Source organism: Helianthus annuus, chromosome 7, assembly GCF_002127325.2.
Source record: "Helianthus annuus cultivar XRQ/B chromosome 7, HanXRQr2.0-SUNRISE, whole genome shotgun sequence".
Taxonomy (NCBI): domain Eukaryota; kingdom Viridiplantae; phylum Streptophyta; class Magnoliopsida; order Asterales; family Asteraceae; genus Helianthus; species Helianthus annuus.
In genome coordinates this window covers 13154838-13181259 of record NC_035439.2, presented here as the reverse complement: position 1 = coordinate 13181259, position 26422 = coordinate 13154838, and the positions used below count along the sequence as shown (strand labels likewise).

Below are 26422 nucleotides of genomic sequence, written 5' to 3'. Positions count from 1 at the left end.
ACTTTTTCCTTCAATTTGTTAGAAACTCCCTGTTTTGTCTTGGCGTTTTTCTGACAGTTCCATGCAATGTGACCAACTTCATTGCATCTGTAACAAGTTCGAGTTTCTCTTGGATATGACACTTCAGTTCCATTCTTTCTCTTCTCAGCTAGAAACTCCTGGTTTGACTGTCTCCAGAACGGTTTCTTCTGTTCATCTTCAGCACTCCCACCTGACACAAATTCTGTTTTTGTTTTAGAATTTTTCATATTTTTATGATTTTCTGGTGGAATAAAGCCAAGACCTTTCTTTTTGTAGCTACGATTTTGGTTTGGTTTCTTTTGAAAACCAGGACCAGAATTGTAACCCTTTTTCTTGTTTAAACGTTGTTAAACTCTTGAAGTGTATTTTTTAGATTTTCCAGTAAGATTTAAATCTTTTATTTCAGAAATATTAATTTCTGTCATTTTGAAAACCTTTTTGATCATGTCAAAACGAACACTTCTTATTGGAAACTCTTTGTCAGAGTATAATTTGTCAGAATCATTTAAAGTGTATGCGACTTCAAATGTTTCATCATCCAAATTTGCCTTTGATAATAAAAGTTCTTTACTATAAGACCGTTTAACCGATGAATTTGGACTGTTGACTGACGAATTTGACCCTCCAGACTCAGACTTTAACTCGGACTCCTCATCAGTATCCAACACCTGATCGACCACCTTTTTGATTAACTCAGACTCATGATCAGTGTTAGACGAGGTAAACGTGACGTCAATGTTTTCTGGTAATTCATCAGTTGTGTCGGTTTTTAGCTTTATATTGACTGCTTTTTCAAGTTGCTCCTCGTTTGGTTTTCTAGGAGAATACCCTTCCCAAATCGGAGGCGGACACTTGTTATAGCTAACAGTCGGTTTCTTACCAGTATCCTTTTCCTTCGTCTTTTCATCTTGAAAAGCTTCCATACCTGCAACAGTTGGGTAAATACGATCAATGAGATAATCAGAACTAGAATAACTTTGTAGTAAACGTCTAATTCTCTCATTCTCAATCTTTTCTGTCTCCAACTCTTGCTTCCACTTAGTACTCTCTTCGATGTAAAAGTTTATTGCTTTCTGCTTTGACATCATCACAGCATTCATCATCGTTAGTGCTTGTTCTCTTTCTGAATTTGTCTTTTGGAGACCAGTTATTGTTTTGTTCAAGACATCATAAGATTCTTTCACATAATTGAGGTTGAACAATAACTGCTCCTTCTTCTCATACTCAGCTATTATGTCATCTTTTGCTGCACATTCCTTGCATGCTTCCAAACACTTCGTGCAAGGCTTGACAACTTCAACAATCTTTTCAACTTCGATTGTTTTTACCAATTCAACCACTTTTTCTTCTTCAATCACCTTCACATCTTTAGCAATCTCCTCAGCCACACTTTCAACTTTCTCATTCTGAACAACATCTTCAGTTCTCATTTGTTGTTGTTCTTTAGCAGCTCTTTTCTTCTTCAATTTCTCCATGCGATCTGCAAAATAGAAATGAAAGCTTTCAGGAGAAAGATGTGATTTTGCAACATTAATATGTTTTTCCTCCTCATCATCACTACTGCTATCCTCAGTTGGTGACTGATCAAACTGTACAGATTTTTCAGAACTAGCATATGATAGACCAGAATCAGATGGTGTTTGATCAAAAACCACTTCTTTTTCTAAGCTAACATCATTTTGTACACTCTCATCTGAACTCTGTGAGTTTTCATCAGCACTTTCTGAATTTTCGTCAGATACAACAGACTCTTCACAGTCTCACCAATAGACTTCATCCACGTAGCAAACATGTCTGGTTCTCTGACAATTTTAGCGATGAAATCTTTGAATTCTCCTTTTTCATCAACGAACATATCCCAGCTGAAGCCTTCAGGTAGTCTTTCATCATCTTGATCGACTATACATGCTTTGCTTTCAGGTGATATGTAGTTGTTCCAATTGAAGTCTACCAAACACGCTCTCTTTGAATCCTCAATTTTCCTACCATGAGCCGTCTGTGAATCTTGTGATTGACCAACCTGCTGATAAATGGCTTTCCGGTAGTAATCATCTTTTCCAAATGGATTCTGAGCACCACTAGCTTCCATGTTCTTGCACTCTCGTTTGAAATGGCCTTTCTCCCTGCATCAAAAACAAGTAACTTTAGATTTATCAAAACCTAAAGTAGATACATGAGCATCAAGAAAGTCATTTCTCCCGGTAATTGTCTTGAATTTTTCAGCACGCCTAAGAACACTCGCTAGACACCATTTGATATCCATCAATTCCATCTCTTCGGCGTCTATTTGATCGTAATCCTCCTTTGTAAGCATAGGATTTCCGATCCGACCAGCCACTAGACCCTCATAAGATAACAACACAGAACCAAGTAGAGCTATGTGGTCTTTGGCAGTGTCTTCTGAAAAACTTTGACCTTCTGGAAGATTTAGAGCGATGCTGCACTGAATCACGTAACCATTTCTTGTCTTTGTGCTCTGAGACTGAAAGTTTGTATTTGACTCTTTAGGATTGACACTTGGAAATGATGAGAATCCACTGCTGCTTTTGTTTGAACCCTGATAAGCTTTTTCGGTTGAATCTCCAACACTAAATGCAGTTTGGAATTTTGGACTTCTCTCAGTTTCTGGAACTGTAACACTACCTTTGTAGTACATCTTTACGTCCTGTTGACCACTCGGACTGTTCATCCTAGCGATCTTCTGCTGTTCCAGATCCTGACTCTCGATCTTTTCAATAAACTGAGAAATCGTCAACCCATCATAAACACCTGTATTCTTCAGAATCATCAAATATGTTCCCCACTCTTTCTACGGTAATGCATCAGCAAGTTTGTCTACCCACTCTTCACGATCTTTGGTAATACTCAACATCGACATGGATCGCACTAGGTGGCAGTATCTCTCAATCAGTTTCTTCGTATCTTCACCCGGTAGACTGCTAAACAGATCAAATTCTTTCTTGAGCAACGCCTTCTTGCTCTTAATCATGTTTTCACTACCCTCAAACTTGACTTTAAGTGCATCCCGGATCGATTTTGCAGTTTTGTCATGCTGTAGCAATATGAAAATGTCTTCTTTGATGGCTTGTTGCAACAAACTGATCATCATCTTTTCTGCTTTATACATAACCCGTTCTTGATCTGTGAACTCTGATAACTCTTTAAGAACCTTCAAATCTGTTCGAGGCAGCACATATTTCTTCAGTATGCATTCCCAAGACCTAAGATGATTTGCCTGAACCCAGTTTTCGAATCTGTCTTTCCACCCATAGTATTCTTCAATACTCATCAATTTCGGGGGCTTTTGGGTGGTTCCCGTTTCATTTTCCAAACTCATAGCTTGTACAATGGCAGCTGGACCAGACGGTGTTGCAAACACGTTATAGAACTCGGTATCCATGATGACTTAGCACGTTTTTCAAAATCAGTGACTTATAAGCGAAATCAGGGGTTCTGGGTGTCCTTTTGAGCGAAATTAGGGTTTTGGAGACTCAAGAGCGAAATCTGATGTTCACAAGAGTGAAATTAGGGTTTTGGAGTTCACAAAAGCGAAATCAGGGTACTTGGGTTGACCTTGGAGCGAAATTAAACTTCACTTTGGAGCGAAACCTTGAAGTATGCAGCTAGGAGCGAAATTAGTCTGCTGTTTTGAGCGAAATACCAGAAAAAGTCCTCCAGGAGCGAAATCAGGGTACAGTTATGAGCGAAATCAGGATGTGTCCATATAAGCGAAATCAATTCGAAGGGTAATTTGGTACATTTTTAGTTCGTATTTCAATGTCAAACTCTCAGGGATTTGTCTATGTCCAATAATACACTGTCTGTGAAATTTTGAGCGAAATCGGACTGTTAAATCTTGATCTGGTGAAGAAAGAAGGTGTAGAAGTAAGAAAACAAGATGAAATCCAGCTAATCTCTGCAGAACTCCTCCTCCTGAGCTCTGATACCAATTGTAGGATCGCGATCTGACCCGAATGAGTCGTTCAGAGGTGTTCTACTCTGTTTCAGGTGCGGAATAACAAGAAACAAAGCTAGGAAAAGCTGATTCTTCACTTAATCTACTGATTGTATTGATATGACAACGATTACAGCTCAATCTTCACACCGGCAGCACTTCAGTATGGAAATCGTACAATCAATACATCTGATTTCGCTCAGGACCCTATATATAGGGTCCTGATTTCGCCCCAATGACCACCATGACACATAAGCGAAATCACAATGACCAAATCAGCGAAATCACCTAACTAAGTCCCTATGAGCGAAATCAGCATCCAAGGCACACACACTCTCCTATTTTCTCGTAAATCGTGCCCTAATCTATACAATTCAATGTATGACCCGATAAAAGACGAAGACAACAGATGCATGCACCAACAAATAGCCCCACCATTCAGAATGAAAACATATCCCGTCTGTGATCTTGAATCGTCACGATCAGTCTGGAAACTTGCATCAGTATAACACTTAACTGACAGCTCATCATCCAGTCCTCCCTATATTAAGAACATGTCCTTAGTCCTTCTTAAGTACTTAAGAATGTTCTTCACTGCAGCCCAGTGACTCTCTCCTGGATTCTGTTGATATCTACTCGTCATGCTAAGAGCATACGAGACATCAGGTCTAGTACATAACATGGCGTACATGATGGAACCGATAGTAGAAGCATATGGAACTCTTTCCATTTTCTTCTTTTCCTCTTTGGTCTTAGCACACTGCTCACCATTAAGAATGGTTCCATGTGCCATGGGCAAGAGCCCCCTTTTTGAGTCTTGCATTGAGAAGCGTCGTATGACCTTATCAATATATGTACTTTGACTTAAACCTAATAACCGCTTTGATCTATCTTTATAAATCTTTATTCCTAGAATATAAGCGGCTTCACCAAGATCTTTCATTGCGAAACATTTTCCCAACCAAGCCTTAACATCTTTTAGCATAGGGATATTGTTTCCAATGATTAGTATGTCATCTACATACAGAATTAGAAAAGTGATATAGCTCCCACTAGATTTCTTGTAAACACACGGTTCATCTTCGTTTTTAATGAAGCCAAACTCTTTAATTTTCTGATCAAAACGAAGATTCCAGCTGCGAGATGCTTGCTTCAATCCATAGATGGATTTATTTAGCTTGCACACCTTATTAGGATTATTTAGATTGACAAAACCTTCAGGTTGAACCATATAGACATCTTCAAGTAAGTGTCCATTAAGGAACACGGTCTTGACATACATTTGCCATATCTCATAGTCATAATATGCAGCAATGGCAAGTAGAATTCTAATAGACTTAAGCATGGCTACTGGCGAGAAAGTTTCCTCATAATCAATTCCTTGAGTGTGAGTGAACCCTTTTGCTACAAGCCTTGCTTTGTAGGTTTGCACATTTCCATCCATGTCGGTCTTCTTCTTGAAGATCCATTTGTTTCCTACAGTCCGACCTTCGGTAGGAAGATCAACCAAATCCCAGACTTGGTTATCATACATGGATTGCATCTCTGTATTCATGGCTTCTTGCCATTTCTTGGATTCTGAATCCAACATTGCAGCTTTGTAAGTAGCAGGTTCAGCTTCATCAATCATGAAGATATCGTCATACCTTTCAGGTGCACGACGATCCCTAATACTTCTTCGAACACTTGGTGTTTCTGTTGTTTCTTGAGTCCTCTCAGGCTCAACTTCAACAACTAGATCAGTTACTTCTAGTTCTGTCTGAATAACTGGTTCAGTCACTTGTGATTCTCGAATTTCTTCAAGATCCACATGGTTTTCTCCAATCTCTCGTGCCAGACTCTCTTCCTCCAAGAAAGTGCCTCTACGTTTAGTGAAAATCTTATTTTCAGTGGGATGGTAGAAAAGGTAACCGATCCTTTTAGCGTATCCGACAAAAACCACTTTTCCGGCTCTAGGATCTAGTTTATCCGAAGATTCTAGAGTGACATAAGCGTTACATCCCCAGACCTTGAGATAGGATACTTTTGGTTTCTTTCCATGCCATATCTCTTAAGGCGTTTTGTCAACCTTCTTCGTTGGAGCTATATTCACAAGTTTTGCGGCAGTTTCCAGAGCATAACTCCAAAAGGAGCGTGGGAGGGTTGTTCGACACATCATTGATCGAACCATATCTAATAGAGTTCGATTTCTCCGTTCAGACACACCATTATGTTGTGGCGTTCAAGGTGGAGTGAGCTGTGAAACTATTCCACAATCCTTTAGATGGTCGATGAACTCCTGACTAAGATATTCACCGCCTCGATCTCATCGAAGCATCTTAATAGTTCTATTTAGCTGATTCTCTACTTCGTTTTGGTACTCCTTGAACTTTTCAAATGTCTCATGTTTATGCTTCATAAGATAAACATAACCATATCTACTGAAATCATCAGTGAATGTAACAAAGTATCTTTCTCCATGTCTTGACATTGTTCTGAATGGACCACATACATCTGTATGTACAAGTCCCAACAGATCATTAGCTCTTTCTCCAACATTTGAAAAAGGTGCTTTTGTTAACTTTCCACTTAAGCATGATTCGCATTTGCCAAACGTTTCCGAACCCTTAGAATCTAAGATTCTTGCGGTTTTAAGTTGTTTAACACGGTTCTCGCTTATGTGACCAAGTCTACAATGCCACATATACGTATCGTTAAAGTCCAACTTATTACGTTTATGGGAGATGTTGCATAATATGTTATTGTTTTGGATTTCTATCTCATAGATTCCATTGTTTGGTTTTGCATCAAAGTAAAATACATCATTAAAATAAGCAGAAATAAATTCACCATTAAAATGATAATTGAAACCTTGTCCATGCAAAGCAAAAACTGAAACAATATTTATAGTAACACTAGGAATAAAATAAACATTGTTCAAAACAAGTTCTAAACCAGAAGGAAGTAAAAGAGCATATTCTCCAATCGCCTTCACAGCAACTCTTTGTCAATTGCCAACATGGACCTCCAAGTTACCTTGTTTCAGCTTCTTAATCTTTCTTAGTCCCTGCAAAGCATTACAAATGTGAAAACCACATCCTGTGTCAAACACCCATGTTTTGCCAAAAAAAAAAAAGAAAAGATTTCAATAACATATATACCTGAGGACTCTCCTCCTGAAGCCTTGGCTTGCTTCAGTTCAGCTAAATACTTAGCACAGTTCCTCTTCCAGTGCCCAATTTCATTACAATGAAAACACTTGGCATCCTTCTGAGGCTTCTTATTTGCAACTAATTTGCCTTTGCCCTGATTGCCCCTTTTCTTGGTGTTAGGTTTCTTAACATGACCCTCCTTGATCATCAGCACTGGTGCAGTCTTGTTGGGTATATTCACCTCAGCAGTTTTGAGCATCTGATGCAGCTCTGCAAGTGTCTTCTCCATCCCATTCATATTGTAGTTCATAGTGAACTGATCATATGACTTAGGCAATGTTGAGGATGATATCCCCAGCTAATTCATCACTCAAGGGGGATTCTAGACGAGCCAAGTGATCAACATATGCCTTCATTTTTAGCACATGAGCGCTAACTGATGTACCCTCTTGCATACGAGTGGTTATGAGTGATCTCATCACATCAAACCTCTCATGACGAGCCTTCTTTTGGAACATTTCAACCAGGTGCTCATTCATCTCATATGCCATCTTGTCATCCATGGTCCTTTGAAGTTCAGGAATCATGGATGCTAACATTAAACATGAGATTTTCATAGAGTCATCAAAGTGCTTTGCATAGTTTCTATATGCAACAGTTTGCTGATTGATGGGTTCATCAGGGACTGGCGTTTCAAGAACTTACAGTTTGTTCTCCGCCTTGAGAACAATTTTCAAGTTGCGGTGCCAGTCCATGAAGTTGGAGTGGTTCAGTTTGTCCTTCTCTAAGATGGACTTGAGAGAGAATTGGGTGGAATTGTTTTCAGTTGACATCTACAAGATTCAAAATTAATTAATTAGTATTTTATATTTTTAATATCTTAATTTAATTTTATGACCCAAAAACAAAATTTTAATTAAGATGAGATCCCGATTCATCATATGACAGTGAATTGGCTTAAGCACTATCCACTGGTATGATTATGTAGGTAAACAACGATTGTTAATTGTGTCCACTACACAACTCTCCATTTGGGGTTATTGCTTAAAACGATGTATGTTTAACCCCAACTATGTCCACTTGATGAACAAGCGATGTTTTGTCCTTTACTGTTAACTGTAACACTGGCCTATGTTACACAGGAAACGCGATGATTACCTTCGTTCATGATGGACGCCCAGATGCAGGGTATAGCACTAACATTTGGGTTCGATTTAGAATGAAGTGTCAACTCGTTAAGGGTGGCATAAAACATCAATTTAAAATTTGGGATTTATTTTAATATTTACCAAAAATAGTTTGAATAACTCGTAGCATGTGGCGAGTTACACAATAGTTTATAAAATCCGATTTTATATAATTCATGATAATAGAAACTCCTTTCCACGCTCGCACGATATAGTTTTAAATACCCTATTAAACTATGTCGGTCGTTTTATCGCGAATGATCTTGTTTTAAATATTAATAAAAACCTTTTATTAATTATACTTTTCAGTTTTATAAAACTTGTTTTAATAAAACCGTTGTCTTGATTGTGAAAATTTTATTTATTTTGGGTTATCTAGATTATTTACAATAAATAAAACACAACCACAAAACACAATAAAAAAAAACAAATCGAGCCCCTAATAGGTTGGTCGTTTCGTTTTAGCCAGAAATGAAACGAACTAGTCAAAAAGGGTTTCAAAAGCTAATTTTTGAAAGCTCCCACTTGACCCTCGATCTCTATCTTCATGGTACATGTTCGCCATTTATCTTGATCTTGATCTTGATCTTGTACTCGAAGGATTACAATAATAAATTTGAAAATACAATAAAACCAAATCTATTCTAATCCTATCTATTACATCAGATCCAATATCCGCAACAAAATACAAATAAAAAATACTATTACATCGGACCCAATATCCGAAAAAAAAATACAAATCAAAATAAAACCATAACCAACACAACCATGACAAAGGTCATAACCTAGGGCTCGATTCACATCACAATCCATAGACAACCAAAAGTTTTTGATCTTTTGTCAAAACAAATAATTTTTGACAAATAAAACATAGATCAAAATTGAAACTTTACCATCTATACGCGTGTTACCGTGGCTCTGATACCACTGTTGGGAATCAGTGTATCAAAATATTAGCGGAAGCGGTTTATATAATTTACTAAAAGCCGATTATATAAATTTGATTTATTATTCCGATTAATAAATATTCCCAATCAGGATCAAGGTTATACGCGCATAAACAAATAAACTGAATAAACAACCATAGAGGGTTTTAGTAATCAACCTTTGACGACTACACCGGAATTGTAACACGCGGGTTACAACGAATCCTCGCTAGTAGGAAGTTCACAACCGAGCACAAGATACCCGAGAGTAGAACCGGCCAAGAAGGAGGCGGCGGCGATGCTTGGTCGACGGCAAGAGGATGGCGGCCAAGCTTAGGAGGGTGGCTAGGGTTTTATGTTTTTATAAAGGCGTGTCTAGGGTTTCCACCTTAAACATCCTTTTATAAAACCCAATCTTACATTAAGGCCCTTTAAGATTATACAATTATAATCCTATTAATAATAATCTAATTAATATTAAGTCCCTCGAGTTTAAACTATTATTATTTGACAAATAATAATCTATCTACTCGTGAACATATACGATTCGTGTACCAACGTGTAACTCTTCGGATCGTACCGAGTTAGTTACGTTGACTTTAATTAAGGTCGGACATGCATATATCCAACACAGACATGGATCAAGGTCTTCTTGGGTCTGCAGACTCTCTTCTCCTCTACAAAACCCTAACACATCTCCACCCCTCTCCTCCACCCCCATCTTCTTAACTGCCGCCACCCACCCTCCCACCGGCGGTACCACCTCGTCACCCTCCCACCGTCCACCACCACCTCATCACCCTCCCTCTGGCGGCACCCTCCCACCTCACCAGCCGCTGCCACCTCTGTAACCATGAATTATGTAATTTACTCTTTATAAAAGGGGCGATGATGATGAATTTCTAGTTGTTTGAATAGATACAGTTGTGATTATTGTAGCCATGGAGGTTTTATCTTATCTGCACTGATCGTTTCTACAGATTTGAGCCTCATTCTCTCTTCAACAATTTTTTACCTTTATCTATTTTTTCTTGTTTATTAATGGATCTGATTCTTCTTGATCTTGTTGCTTTATATGGGTTTTGATCTATTTTTTAGTGTATTAGTTATTATTTATTTATTTTTGCTTTATATGGGTTTTCATCTATTTATTTGGTTATGATATTCATTGTAATAAAATGTTATTAGAATGATAAAATGGTAATTAGAATTTGTACGATGTTCAGCAGCTTGCAGAAGTTAAAAAAACAGTCTTTTTCTAGCAGACTGCAGAGGTTTGGTCCACCTCTTCTGCTACAGATGTCTGCAGATGTGGTCCGCAGGCTACATATATTTTACCTATGAAAAAACAAACAGCACCTAATTCTTTCTATCAATTTTTGTGAATGAATAAAAACATAACTTAGGGATATAAATACCGAAAACATTCTACGTCTACCAGGACTCTTACTTTTACTCATACTTATCCCTAAATAATTAGAAACTAAATCAAACTGATACTTAGGATAATTCAAATAATAATTATATACAAATAATTATTATTTTACTCGTTTAATCCTTCAACTTAAGATCTCCCTCAGAACACCCATTTGAGATCAATCGAACCTCCATGTTGATGTTGTAATTTTATCACTCCCTCTCAACATTAACTTCCATAAGTCTCCCTCTCAATCTTGACTCATTCTGTCTCGATCTACCACATCATCCTAAAGAGCTTGAGCTACACACGCTTCGCCTTGGGTGAAAAACGCCTCTTCACCTGGATTTCGATAGGTAGTCACAGACTGTGTGGCCCTTTTGATAGGACTTCAAGAGGCACTCGAACGCTTTTCAAGTAGCACTCCAAATATCCTTCAAATCCACTTTAATCGAACCAACTTGACAAATAACAGAACTCTATCAACCAGAAGAAGGGATAACTTGTCAACTGTCTTCAAGCGAATTGAATCAATGGGTTAACCAAGATCTGATCGAGATCTTTTACCACTACCTTTGATGAGTCTTTTTCGTTTGTTCAAGTTACTAAATTTTACTAAAGTTACTAAAGTTTACTAAATTACCCCGGCACACGGAGATTAACCATTCCGACACACGGTAATGACACATCATCATTGAAACCGAGAGAAGAGTAAACAATTTGAACTACCTTCAACTCAATGAACACCGAAACTAAGTTGACACACAACCTAAATGCAACCTTTTGTTTATCAATTACGATAACCACATGTCGATTCGTCTTTCGGTTGCTAAACGAATTCCTTAGCTTCCCACTATTTCGTTTCTTCCGCGACACCAACTAACCCAAACCGCCTGGCATCTGGCATTAACACCCACTGGCAGCTGTCATCATCACTGGTTTGCCATATAACCAATGTTGGTCCGCCTTTCATCACCCAACTTCAATGAATAATTCATCTTAGGGATGAGCAAATCCCGATCCCGTCCCGTTCCCAGAAATCCCGATCCCGAATTTCGCCAAAACTGGGTACCAATGCCGATACCGAAATATGTCGGTATGGTACGGTATCAGTATGGTATGGTATCGGTATGGTAGCGGTATTTGAAGGTAAAATTCAGTATTTTACCGATACCGTACCGAACTGGTACCGATCCCGAAAATACTGACACCGAAAATGCCAAAAAGTGAATGCCGTTTCCGGTACCGATAAAATTCGGTACGGTATTTTCGAGATCAGGATCTGTGACAACCCTCACCAAATTAGGTATCCGTACGACTTAATTAATATTTAATTACTGCTTAATTACTGTGCTTGCTTACAATTGTGAATAAACTGCTACTTAAATACTGATACATACACATACTTGCATCATACTTTATTAACTGTCACTCTATTATTTACATACAGAACTTTAGTGACAAACTTGATGCACAAAAGCACAGTAGCACAATGAACGGATAACCCAGTAAACGTGCTGACATAGCCAGCACCAGGCAGACACTGCCTCTAAGGCCTGTATGAGCCGGGAATAGTTTACTACACTAGTAGAGAGTGTAGGGAAGTGAGGATTGTAGAACTGCGTCACTAGGTATAAGTTATAGTGACCGGATGTGCCAAAAATATGATTTAGACACGAAATTCTGCACTTTAATATAAAATTCAGCATTTAAGCTAACTAATAAAGTGCAAAAACATGGGAAAATAATATTAGACACTTTCCAAAGTGTCGGGAATTCTTTGTGTCACTAAAAATAATATTAACGACACTTTAAATGCTTGTTAAGCACTTTAACGGATCAGTATCCAACCGAACAACCGGACATTACCCGGAACATAAAAATATTGTCATTGACACTGTTTTTCTTTTTCTGAGCCAGTTAGGGTCCCCGAATACCCTAACACCCGTTATAACTTACAACACACAATATACACTAATTAACCTACAAACTTAACATAACTAAACTTTGATTATCTAGTTGAAATCCAACCCAAACACCCCCCACATGAACCGATCGGTTCCCCCAAGGGAACCCCCTCCACTCATTTTTGAATATTATAATCTTACTTGCTAAATATCTTGAGAACATATGAACCTTTGGGTAATTAGGATAGATGGTCTATAAGTAGAACCATTAGACCTCATGTTCATTTCACCACAACAAAATTTCACAACTTACCTCTCTCTCCCTTCTCTTTGCTTACGGCCGAGAGCATTCACATCCATCCATCCAACATCAAGTTCTTGCTTAGCCATTTTACATACAAACATTGAAGCAAGGGATCACATAAGGAAGCTCGGTGCACTCGGGAACACAAGGACCTCTCTACATCGCTATTAACCACCCGTTTTTCGTCTAGATTCTTCCCTAGCCACGAGCTAGTAGTAAGTGACTCTAAACACCCTATTGATCTTGTCTAAAGTGGTTAATAAGAGATTTGTCGGATAAAAATCATGAACATACAAGATCAAAGTGTAGATCCCAAAACGTATCCGGATCACAATGGTTGGTTGTTTTAACCCATAACACCTATTGATTAGGTGTTTGAGATATGAAAAGTTAAGAAGACTCAAAGATGAAGGTGAAGCTAATGGATTAATGAATACAACAAGTGTTGTATTGAATCCAAACAATAAGATATAACAATAAACCACCTTGGATATCAGATTTGAGCACAAGATCAACACAAGAATGTAACAACACCAATATTCATTGAAGAGCCAAAAGCTTGAGTTTGTTACAAGGCATGGGCTATATATGGGGTGTTCCTGATCAGCCAGCAAATTTATCTACACTAGGTCAGGAACATTACTATTAGATAATTACAAAACAAGCCCTTGCACATTCTAATTAGCTACAAACTACTACTAAACTAATCCAGCACAAGTATCAACGATCTCAAAAGTTCTAACAATATCCCCCCTAGATCGTTGCATACTTGTCTTTTCATTCTTCAGTTGTGGCGGCTGGATTCTCAGTAGCTTGCTTCTCGGGCCCTGTTGGATTTTCTTCGTTAGTTGTTGTTTCTGGTGGTACCTCGGTCTCGGTTGATGCTTCCGGAGTTTCTTGAGTAATTGTAGCTTCACAAATTGGTTGGTCCTCCTTAGTGGCCTCATATGTGGATGAGGCCGGAGGTGGTGATTTGGTGGTGGGTTCAGTAGTAGAAGCAGAGGTTCCTTCCTTCTTTCGTTCGTGTTTCTTCTTCTTTCTTGCTTCCTTTTTCTTATCATCTTTTTCTTTCCTCTTCTCAATTTTATCAACCAAATCCAGCATATCTCTTTTCAACTTCCATGCTCGCTCCACCGCTCTCTGAAATAACGCAGCCTCTTCCAAATTTGCATTTCCGGCTCCTACATTTATACGGCTAGCGTTTAGTATTGTCAGATTTGAGAGCCCAAACATGAAGACATCCATCGGATCCAGAATATGGATATCCACGTTTTCATTTGACCTTATTACAGCTTCACCAGTCTTGCTGTCATAGAACCATTTCTTAAAATTAGTTAGAGCGACAGGAACTTCTTCTGGGAGCTTGATCCTCGTGACAACTTTTGCTGGGTTGATTACCCACTTCACTTTACCCTTTCCAGTTACTGGATCGATGGTTGTTTTTGACACTCTGCGTCTTGGACGCTGCAGAGCATGATTCGGGAAACCCTTGTTACATTCTTTGGCAATTATTCGCTCGAAATCCCTCCCGATTCCTCTTTCTTCATGGTGCAATATGTCTAGACGACCAAGTTCCCGTAGATCCCACCTAGGAAGTGTGAAAAGATCAAATCCGGTTTGGAAATACTGGATTACTCCACCACGTCTTTTCACCACGAACATTCCTCGAAGATTATCATACATCCAACTGATGATTTTATCAATAGCTTCAGTCTTTTCCATTGTTATAACTTGATAGAAATCCGGGAGTCGTTCTCTCTCCTTCTTGAACCATTCAGGGTGCTCAGGAGCGAATGTTTTTCCATTCTCTTGTTCATAGAGAACTTCGTCTTCAAGACCCCATTCAAGAAACTTTGCTGGCATATCATCCCGATCCACAACCTCTTCATCACTTTCGTTTCCCTTAGATACTTTGTCGACCGATTCCAAGCGCTTTTTCTTTGCTTCAGCCTCCTTTTCCTTTCGAGTATTTTCTTCTTCCACGAACCCCTCAAAATCAAAGATTTCTTCAAAGGAAAACATGGGTTTCACTTTCATTTTCTCACACATGTTTCGCATCATTCTATACATTTTCTCCAACCCTGCTTGCTGAAATCTGATGAACTTGGACTGTTTAGCCATGTATGCAGTCATTTCTTTGTTTTTCTTCCTCTGATCCTTGATCTTTTCCCTCAGAAGGTTCGTGTCGTTTACTTGATTCTTTAGCAAACAGATTTCTTTTGCAACTGACGGCCCGGTATCTTTGGTCAGCTTGTCGTAGAGTTCTTGAAAGGGACGAACCCTTTGTGGAGGTACTGGAGGCCTTGAAATCCTTGTTGGTTTTATAGGGGACACTTTGGAGGGGCCTTGACTTGCAGATGCTTCCTCGGGGTCTACAATCATTGCATCTACAAAATCATTCAACGATTGAACTTCCTCAGTCACTGTTCTTGGTCTTTCTGAGGCTGATATCTCTTTTCGCTTCAACTTCTTTTCTCTTTTCTCCTTTTCTTGCAAGGCGTGAATCGCTTTCAAATCTTTAATGTGCTGGCGTCGCTCTTCTAACTCGCCCGCCCTTATGCCTGCCTCCATAAACCGTTCAGTGCTTTCCGACGCCCTTTTCCTTTTGTGTGGTTCGTCTTCAGCTGCCTGTTTTTCTTTTCTTTTTCCTTTAGCGCGTTCTTCTTTTGAGGCTGCTTCGGCTTGAGCTTGAGTAGCTCGCTGTTGTTTTTCTCGAACAGCTTCTTTGTATTTTTTATAAGCTTCCTTGACTATTGGTAATCTCTCTGCTCGGTACATCCAATCATGCAACAACACCCATTCATTGGTCTTTATCTCAGTATACTGACGGCTAGTGGGCACGTGGAACTTGTAAACATTTCCATCGTTTGGAAGATCCTTGTGTTGGTCATTGATCAGCATCTGAACGAATCTTGGATACATCGCCCATGTAGCTCCACTTGCATTCTCAAGCATATAGTTGAATATTAAGCCAGAGAGATTGAACTTCTGATTAATACACAAATTTAGCATAGCTGCCGACCATTCTAAGTTCAAACCATCAAAACCACCCTTTCGGTGTGCCAAACTCATAGAAATGACATGAACAATGAATCTCCAGTCTCTGGTGAGTCCTCCTCTCTTAATTTCTTTCTTCTGACTGAAATCTCCAGCGTAGCCCATTCCTCGAAAGCTATCAAGAATGTAATCTTTGCTCATGCTTAACGGATCTTGATCATTGTCTAGCAGCTTCAGAACCTGACAGATCCTGTCTTCAGTCACTTCTACTCTTTTGTTGCGAACCGTTGACACTATCCCTCTTTTGTTGTTGATGGTTTCTGCTTTTGCGTTTTCCCAGAATTCTTGTATGTGAATGTTGTAAACCTTAACTGCTGTCTCCACAGCATAACCGATTCTGCTAGAACGCACCCATCTACTCACATCTTCAAAATCTAGAGGCACTTCGTCCAGGTTGATGCTTTGATTGTGTTTCAACGTTTTATCCCACTCGAGAATTTTCACCATATTGCACATGACACGTAAAACGAGGCAAGTTAGAACAGAGAATTTACACATGAAACTATGTACAAAATAGTATTTACAGATCTTATACACAATTAGATTAAATATGATATAACATGAATTAAAAAAAAAAGAAATTTGTCTTAATATCGCTGCCAGGTCAAGAGATATCTTTGCTGGTACTGGTTATCGAGATTGGACACTATATCATCAACATAGATTTATCATCGCTGACTAGTCTAAGTTCGCTAGCGAACATAGCGATGACAAGGTCTCATTTCGGAAACGACCTGCCAGCGAAGACACTAGACTATATCGCTACCCGGGCGATTTAGACTATGTGGCTGGATGCTCGAACTCGCGTTCGAGACTTTTGATCGTCGCTGTCATCGCTGATGAACCAAACCGATTAGTCACAGCATCTTCGCCAAGTTCGCTAGCAATCAGATTTAGCTTAGACTGTAACTCACTCAGATCATGTGCTAAATTCGCTAGCGAACATAGCGATGACAAGGTTACTTTTCCGGAAACGATCTACCAGCGAAGACAACAGACTAAATCGCTACACGAGCGAATTAGTCTATTTTGCTGGGTGCTCGAACTCGCGTTCGAGACTTTTGATCTTCCCTACTTAAGTTCGCTATCTTCGCTACATTCATCATTAAAATCGCTGGCACCATATTTTTCTTCAAAAACCCTTCTAAAACCCTTTAACTATTCAAGTTTTAATCGATCAATCATGAGTTTTGCACAAATCTGAACTTATGCAGTCATTTTTGTAACACCCCAAAAGTTGAATAATTAAATTTGTTAGTAGGTTACCATGTGTAATAAAATGAAATACAACAACTAAGTAAATAAACCTAGTTAAATACCTAATAATAAGTTAGGGAATGAAATTTGTGGCAACTATGATAGTATGGCAAACTTGAGGGGCTAAGATGACCAAAAAGGAAACTTAATATATTAAAACAAAAAAAAATCACACACACACAAGGTGTGTGTGTGCGTACGGTCGCACAAGAGAAAGGGGGAAGAAGGGGTAAACCCTAACCACAAGAAAATCCAGAAATTGAAGGTGTTATGGAGCAAGAATCGAATGCATGAACTTAGTTCCTCTTTAATCCATGTACATTGAACATAAGGTAAGTCAAATTATGAGTTTTTATGAGAGTTAATGAAGTGGGTTATGATCAAATCCACGAAATTGTATGAGATTTAGCATGAATATGTGTTAGAATCATCTTTGGAACATGGGTTAAGTATGGTTTTTGTTAATTTGATGATTTGGGGTGAAACCCGTTAGTTAGGGTGAAGATGATGACTAGAATCACCTCCTATGTCCAAGTCTTGTTGAATGATTGATGTATTAAGTGGGTATGATGAATTATTGTTAGATGAATTAGGAGGAATATGATGATGCTATGTTTAATGTTCATTTGGAATGATATATGATGATTAGTAGTAGGATTTGAAGGGTTATGTATGAGTTTAGAAGATTTATGTATGAATTAGTTGTACGTTATGCTTAAAAGGTGGTACACACACACCAAGCGTATGATAAGATGTATGTAGTGTCGCCCGTATAGTCGATTATGATGTTACGGGTATATGATGATAAGTCGATAGTTAAGTATGGTTAATAGTTGACTTTTGAAAGTCAACTAAGTATAAGAAACATGAATTGACTCGTTATCGTAAATGTAAGTTGATGGGAAGTCGTATCGTACATGTTATAGCAATCCGTGTTAAATGTAATGACATAATGAGTTACATGAGTTTAAACGTATACGGATATGATTATATGAGTTATGTTTGTTATAAATGATTAATGAAAGTTGAGTGTGAAATATGTGATTGATATGATTGTTATCATGTACGAATGCATATGCTAATAGGAGCGTGATCTTGATGAAAAGAGAGTATAGGAATCATGTCAAGACGGACTCAAGCATAAAAGGATAACGGGTCAAGAAAAGGCGAGGAATCAGATACGAGCACGGACGCATAAGGTAAGTGATTTCTGTAAATCACTTCTTAGTTTGATTAAGTAATATGGTGTTTTAATTAACTAAACATGATGTTGGAGGTCAAATATGTGACGTAGTCTTTCGTCGTAAATGATGGGATTAAAGTTGACCAAAATGCCCTTGATGGGTATTTTGGGCAAACGATCTTAAAATTAGTTCAGAATCAATTTATTCGATTAGTGTAATGTTTTGGTCAAGTATGAAAGTGAGGAGTATGGTTTCGTGAGCCAGAAACGTTTTAATGCGCAGTTACCCTTAACGGGTCAAAATAAGCTTTTGAGCGAAAATAGGTTAAGAGGATGCAAGGCATCCAAGGATTTAATCTTTATGATTGGTAATATTGAAATCATAAGGTTTCCGGAAAATTTGGGTCAAATAAACAGATTATGTTGATTAATGCACGAACGGGTCAAATAGTTAGAAAATAGTAATAAGTCGAATGCATGTAAGTTAAGAATTTCCTTAATCCGGAGGTAGGATTTTAAGTCCATATGGTAGAATGTGAATTTACAAGCATGTGGGAAGAAACGGGAGGTTAAACGGGTAAACGGTTCAAAAGTTACGCAAGTTTTAGCGTTTTCGGACATCGAAATGGATCTGCAGCGAAATGGCGCATGGTCGTGCGCTTGGCCGCATGGTCGTGCGATTTCGAGAAAATCATTGCACTAGCTTGTGCACTGGCAGTGCCCCCAACGTCGTAGGAACTGCACGGCCGTGCGGTTGGACGCATGGCTGTGCATCAGCTGCTAGTTCAGTATAATGTGCAGAATTCGTACAAAACAGTCCCGTAACCGAAAAGGAGTCCCGAATCGTATTCTAAACTTATTATAGAATGTTTATGGGATACGATGAGCGTGTATGCATACATATATGGAGTGAAATAAGTAGAAAGGCATAGGTAAATATAGGTGGGTGGCTGCTTGGCGAAAACTGTTCGTTTGCTCCGTTTTGTATCTGGAACTCGTTTTAAACGCGTTTCAAGTTACGTACGACTAATTAACCCACGTTTTTTTATAAGTTTAAGTGTATGAACATGTGTAGATAGGTATGGATGTATGTTTATAAGTATGTGAGCAAGTACGTGGTTATATGACGGTATGTATGAGAGTAGGCATGTATAAGTTTGAAAGGTGTACAAGTAGGGATGTATGTATGCATATATGTATAATGTCACGTATGTGCGTGATGATGTGGATATGGGTGTATGTAGATATGCATGTATTAACGTAGTGGTGTTTATATGTGGGTATGTACTTATGTACATAATTAACTATGTGTGAACATAGGAAAAATGTATAAGTATGTATAAATGTCGGTACGCATATGTTTCAATGAAATTGAGTACTAATGATATCAATAGCGTGTCTGGTGAATGAAGTATAACGCATGAATAGCAAGGATGCCTCACCATGGATTTTATGATTAGATGGAAAATCGGGATGTAAAAGAGTTAACGGAACGGAAAGTGAACGTGAATAGATCTTGTATGTTATAATGCGTACTAATGTTATAAACTTTAATGTGGTGAGCGCAGGTTGTACGAGTCATGAGGATCTTCAAGGATTAGAGATCGAGGATCGAGTCACAAGACAGATTGTACGGGAACGTTGGTGTTGAAATTTTAGAAAACCCATGTCATGTATTTAATTGTAAATGAGTCGGTTGATGACTTCATGTGAAAAAGTTGTGTTACAATGAAGTTTTAAGTAAGTCAAGGTAATTATAAGGAAAGAAATTTTATGGTACGCGTTTCCCTTGCGACTTTAGTCATTTACGAATTAAGGTGTTACAAGTTGGTATCAGAGCCCTGGTTTGAGGGAATCAAGTACGAGAAGGTAAGTACTTGAACTCAAACTTGTGTGCTCTTGAGATAAGAAACTCGTACAATCTAAGACTCGATCAAGATCCAAAGGTAAAGGCTAATGTAAGTATGTACTTATATATCCGTATAAAGAACTGACGGTTTTGTATGTGCAAGGTAAGCATAAGTGTTGGTAGAGGATGATCTGTGAATGCAGTCTAGGATGAATACTAAGGCAGGCAAAGAGGTAATAAGACAAATAGGCAGATGAGCCCAGGTACGTAAATTCAATATGTGGGTGTAAGAAATGGTAAAATTCATTTAGGGAAGGAAATTTTTTTTAAAATGAAAGACAATGATTTTATAGTAATGAAGTACTGGAAATGATACACGGGCCGAAACCTAAGCCTACGGACATAAGGTGACAATTACATGAAGGCACGAAACTACTATGTGGATTGTGTACTTGGCCAGTACATAAGAAACGTATGACGTTCGTGAGATCATGATAATTATTACAGGTATGTCCGTCAGAGTTGGGTAGCAGGCGGACGTGTGGGTGAAACGGGAAGTAAGACTCTCGGGAAATTGAGAGTACTATGAAAGAATGAAAAAAAAAACATGCCTGATAAGAATGAAGAATGTTGAATCCGTAATTAAGTACGGATCAACAAGATATGAATAATATGTTTGAATCCGTGAGACGGGTTCAAGGATGAATGGTATGAATGCAATGATTGAATCCTTAAGACGGATTCAAGGAATGAAAGGCATGAATGAAATGTTTGAATCCGCGAGACGGATTCAAAGAATGAAAGATGCGAATGCACTGCTTGAATCCGCGAGACGGATTGAAGGAATGAAAGGCATGAATGAAATGTTTGAATCCGTGAGACGGGTTCAAATGATGAAGGATGCGAATGCAATTTTTGAATCCGCAAGACGGATTCAAAACATGGAAGGTACGAAAGGTATGAATAATGCATTCGAATCCGTGAAACAGATTTAAGGTATAAAAGATGAAACTAGTCTATATAAGAAGTGTCGATAGTCTGACCGTGGTTGTGTCAAATGAGTCATATGGGTAAATGTAAAATAAATAAACAAAAGAATGATCGTAATGAGCATGTAGACCTAAGTTATAAAACAAAAGAAGGAAGTTTTTGAACAAGTTATGTGTTAAATGTGTTAGAAATCGACTCTTAGGAGTCAGAATGAATGACGGGCTATGACCCAGACAATGGTTTAAGTATGAACAAGAAGGGTAAGTTTGTTAAGAATACCAAAATTATATAATGAATGTCTTTGTAAGTAAGCATGAATGGAAGGAAGCACGAATGTGTACCTCAATGCATCTATGATAAGTAAGAAAGTTCAGTTTAACCTTAAAAGGTCAAACTGCAAAGGTTGACGAAATAAGTAACTAAAATGAAAGAATTGCGTGTAAGAAATGGAATGTAAGATATGTTATAGCATGTACGCAGGAAATATGTAAAAGAATTATAGGTGACTAATCACCTAGTAGAATCAGTATTTGAATGAGATATGCTAACCACCAATTTTGTAGGTGGTGATGTTAGAATTCGTAGTGTGATGAAACCAATTGAATTAGTGGAAGGATGTGCACGAGCGGAAGCACACTACGCGGATGAAGGAAATCTGGCCTGGTATGGCTAGTACTCGTGAAAAGATGGATAGATCTGGTTTACGGACCATTGAATTATGCAACGAAAATCGAGGTTAGTAAAATGTGTAATTCATGTTGGATAGGTATGAATTGGTAGGTTGAGAAAGACCTATTAAATGACTGAATAGGGTACGTATGGTATGGTATGGAAAGTTTAATTTCTTTTAACAATTGACATAAGAAGAAGAATGTCAATAAAAAGTAAATTTCAAAAGTTTGAGTGAGAAATTTTGAGTATTTATCACACTTTCGTATTATGAATTTGCATGACATGTTTACTTAGGTAGATCAAGTAATGCAGGAAGTGAAGGTTATAGTAACATAAAACGCATGAAGCGATTGAAGGCAACATAAAGGTATGCAAAGTACAAGTAACTGTGGAAAACGTAGAATGATGTTAACATGAGAGCTAGGCACGTAGTTGCGACTATGAAATAGTAGTTTTGTTGTGGTAACAAAACAATCATAAATATTATACAGTGCATGTAGAGAATGTAATTTAAAGAAATAAGATGAAGGTATTAGATCCGTTATGCACGGATCATATGAATGTATGTATGACTACAGGTGGAAGTAGTATGTATATTGACCCGTTATTAACAGGCTAAGGAAATGAGAATATGTGTAAAGACAAAGTATGAAAAGTGTGGACTTGTTAGAAAGAAGTCAATAATATGAATGGTTATGAAACGAGAATAGATAGTTACTTAGCATTATGACGTACCTATCGAAATTAAACATAGATGTGTATGTATAAATTACGGACTTAGATCGTATAGTCGACGAAGATAATATGAATGTTGAGATGAACAAAAAGGATATATAATGCACATGATATATGAGTATTGGAATGATAAATAAACCACTGGTTATGAAGCGCGGTAGAAACTAGAAATAATCAGTGAAAGTGACACTAATAAGAACTTTGAGGCAGGTTCTGGAAGATAGAAGGTCGTCATTAAATGGGGTCATGGTCTTGTTGATGGGCCGGGAAAGAAAAGATAGTTATGTTAGATGGAAGTGAGAAAGGTTTCGGGGACGAAACCTTCTTTAAGGGGGGTAGATTTGTAACACCCCAAAAGTTGAATAATTAAATTCGTTAGTAGGTTACCATGTGTAATAAAATGAAATACAACAACTAAGTAAATAAACCTAGTTAAATGCCTAATAATAAGTTAGGGAATGAAATTTGTGGCAACTATGATAGTATGGCAAACTTGAGGGGCTAAGATGACCAAAAAGGAAACTTAATATATTAATACAAAAAAAAAAATCACACACACACAAGGTGTGTGTGTGCGTACGGTCGCACAAGAGAAAGGGGGAAGAAGGGGTAAACCCTAACCACAAGAAAATCCAGAAATTGAAGGTGTTATGGAGCAAGAATCGAATGCATGAACTTAGTTCCTCTTTAATCCATGTACATTGAACATAAGGTAAGTCAAATTATGAGTTTTTATGAGAGTTAATGAAGTGGGTTATGATCAAATCCACGAAATTGTATGAGATTTAGCATGAATATGTGTTAGAATCATCTTTGGAACATGGGTTAAGTATGGTTTTCGTTAATTTGATGATTTGGGGTGAAACCCGTTAGTTAGGGTGAAGATGATGACTAGAATCACCTCCTATGTCCAAGTCTTATTGAATGATTGATGTATTAAGTGGGTATGATGAATTATTGTTAGATGAATTAGGAGGAATATGATGATGCTATGTTTAATGTTCATTTGGAATGATATATGATGATTAGTAGTAGGATTTGAAGGGTTATGTATGAGTTTAGAAGATTTATGTATGAATTAGTTGTACGTTATGCTTAAAAGGTGGTACACACACACCAAGCGTATGATAAGATGTATGTAGTGTCGCCCGTATAGTCGATTATGATGTTACGGGTATATGATGATAAGTCGATAGTTAAGTATGGTTAATAGTTGACTTTTGAAAGTCAACTAAGTATAAGAAACATGAATTGACTCGTTGTCGTACATGTAAGTTGATGGGAAGTCGTATCGTACATGTTATAGCAATCCGTGTTAAATGTAATGACATAATGAGTTACATGAGTTTAAACGTATACGGATATGATTATATGAGTTATGTTTGTTATAAATGATTAATGAAAGTTGAGTGTGAAATATGTGATTGATATGATTGTTATCATGTACGAATGCATATGCTAATAGGAGCGTGATCTTGATGAAAAGAGAGTATAGGAATCATGTCAAGACGGACTCAAGCATAAAAGGATAACGGGTCAAGAAAAGGCGAGGAATCAGATACGAGCACGGACGCATAAGGTAAGTGATTTCTGTAAATCACTTCTTAGTTTGATTAAGTAATATGGTGTTTTAATTAACTAAACATGATGTTGGAGGTCAAATATGTGACGTAGTCTTTCGTCGTAAATGATGGGATTAAAGTTGACCAAAATGCCCTTGATGGGTATTTTGGGCAAACGATCTTAAAATTAGTTCAGAATCAATTTATTCGATTAGTGTAATGTTTTGGTCAAGTATGAAAGTGAGGAGTATGGTTTCGTGAGTCAGAAACGTTTTAATGCGCAGTTACCCTTAACGGGTCAAAATAAGCTTTTGAGCGAAAATAGGTTAAGAGGATGCAAGGCATCCAAGGATTTAATCTTTATGATTGGTAATATTGAAATCATAAGGTTTCCGGAAAATTTGGGTCAAATAAACAGATTATGTTGATTAATGCACGAACGGGTCAAATAGTTAGAAAATAGTAATAAGTCGAATGCATGTAAGTTAAGAATTTCCTTAATCCAGAGGTAGGATTTTAAGTCCATATGGTAGAATGTGAATTTACAAGCATGTGGGAAGAAACGGGAGGTTAAACGGGTAAACGGTTCAAAAGTTACGCAAGTTTTAGTGTTTTCGGACATCGAAATGGATCTGCAGCGAAATGGCGCATGGTCGTGCGCTTGGCCGCATGGTTGTGCGATTTCGAGAAAATCATTGCACTAGCTTGTGCACTGCCAGTGCCCCCAACGTCGTAGGAACTGCACGGTCGTGCGGTTGGACGCATGGCTGTGCATCAGCTGCCAGTTCAGTATAATGTGCAGAATTCGTACAAAACAGTCCCGTAACCGAAAAGGAGTCCCGAATCGTATTCTAAACTTATTATAGAATGTTTATGGGATGCGATGAGCATGTATGCATACATATATGGAGCGAAATAAGTAGAAAGGCATAGGTAAATATAGGTGGGTGGCTGCTTGGCGAAAACTGTTCGTTTGCTCCGTTTTGTATCGGGAACTCGTTTTAAACGCGTTTCAAGTTACGTATGACTAATTAACCCACGTTTTTTTATAAGTTTAAGTGTATGAACATGTGTTGATAGGTATGGATGTATGTTTATAAGTATGTGAGCAAGTACGTGGTTATATGACGGTATGTATGAGAGTAGGCATGTATGAGTTTGAAAGGTGTACAAGTAGGGATGTGTGTATGCATATATGTATAATGTCACGTGTGTGCGTGATGATGTGGATATGGGTGTATGTAGATATGCATGTATTAACGTACTGGTGTTTATATGTGGGTATGTATTTATGTACATAATTAACTATGTGTGAACATAGGAAAAATGTATAAGTATGTATAAATGTCGGTACGCATATGTTTCAATGAAATTGAGTACTAATGATATCAATAGCGTGTTTGGTGAATGAAGTGTAACGCAGGAATAGCAAGGAGGCCTCACCATGGATTTTATGATTAGATGGAAAATGGGGATGTAAAAGAGTTAACGGAACGGAAAGTGAACGTGAATAGATCTTGTATGTTATAATGCGTACTAATGTTATAAACTTTAATGTGGTGAGCGCAGGTTGTACGAGTCATGAGGATCTTCAAGGATTAGAGATCGAGGATCGAGTCACAAGACAGATTGTACGGGAACGTTGGTGTTGAAATTTTAGAAAACCCATGTCATGTATTTAATTGTAAATGAGTCGGTTGATGACTTCATGTGAAAAAGTTGTGTTACAATGAAGTTTTAAGTAAGTCAAGGTAATTATAAGGAAAGAAATTTTATGGTACGCGTTTCCGTTGCGACTTTAGTCATTTACGAATTAGGGTATTACAATTTTAATGTCGGATTCACTTGGTTTTACACTAGTATCATCTAACATGACTTAACAGATTTGTTATAAAACAATAACAACCAAAACCCACACCAAAACCCACACAATGTTTGAATCCTTAACCATTGATCCGAATAAGGAAGACGTGAAATCGATAACAGAATGAACGATAAACTGTAACATACCTGATGATCTTGATTGAAAATAAATCTTGTGTTGATTTTATTTGAGTGTCCGTATATGCACTAGAGAGAAGATGAAAACCGATTTGTGAAGAGTTTGAAAAGTTTGAAAATGTAACCGACGGTAAAAAAAAATATCTATATATATACGAATTTTAATAACCAGCGAAATTATAATTTCGCTGGTATCTTAATTTCGCCGCCAAGTGTTAGATTTCAAACAATTTTAATTTCGCTCGTTGATTTCAAACTTTCTTGTAAA

At 37.8% G+C, this 26422-nt stretch overlaps 1 protein-coding gene across 1 annotated transcript; it reads right to left on the bottom strand.

Moving 5' to 3' along the window:
- Positions 1-6950: 6950 nt before the first annotated feature.
- Positions 6951-7411, bottom strand: LOC110866204. The gene is made up of 2 exons (XM_022115477.2): positions 7117-7411; positions 6951-7022 (listed from the first exon to the last, which is right to left on the bottom strand). The coding sequence occupies exons 1-2, from the start codon at positions 7403-7405 to the stop codon at positions 7006-7008; spliced, it is 306 nt and encodes a 101-aa protein (XP_021971169.2). The 5' UTR covers positions 7406-7411; the 3' UTR covers positions 6951-7005.
- Between the last annotated feature and the right edge of the window lie 19011 nt (positions 7412-26422).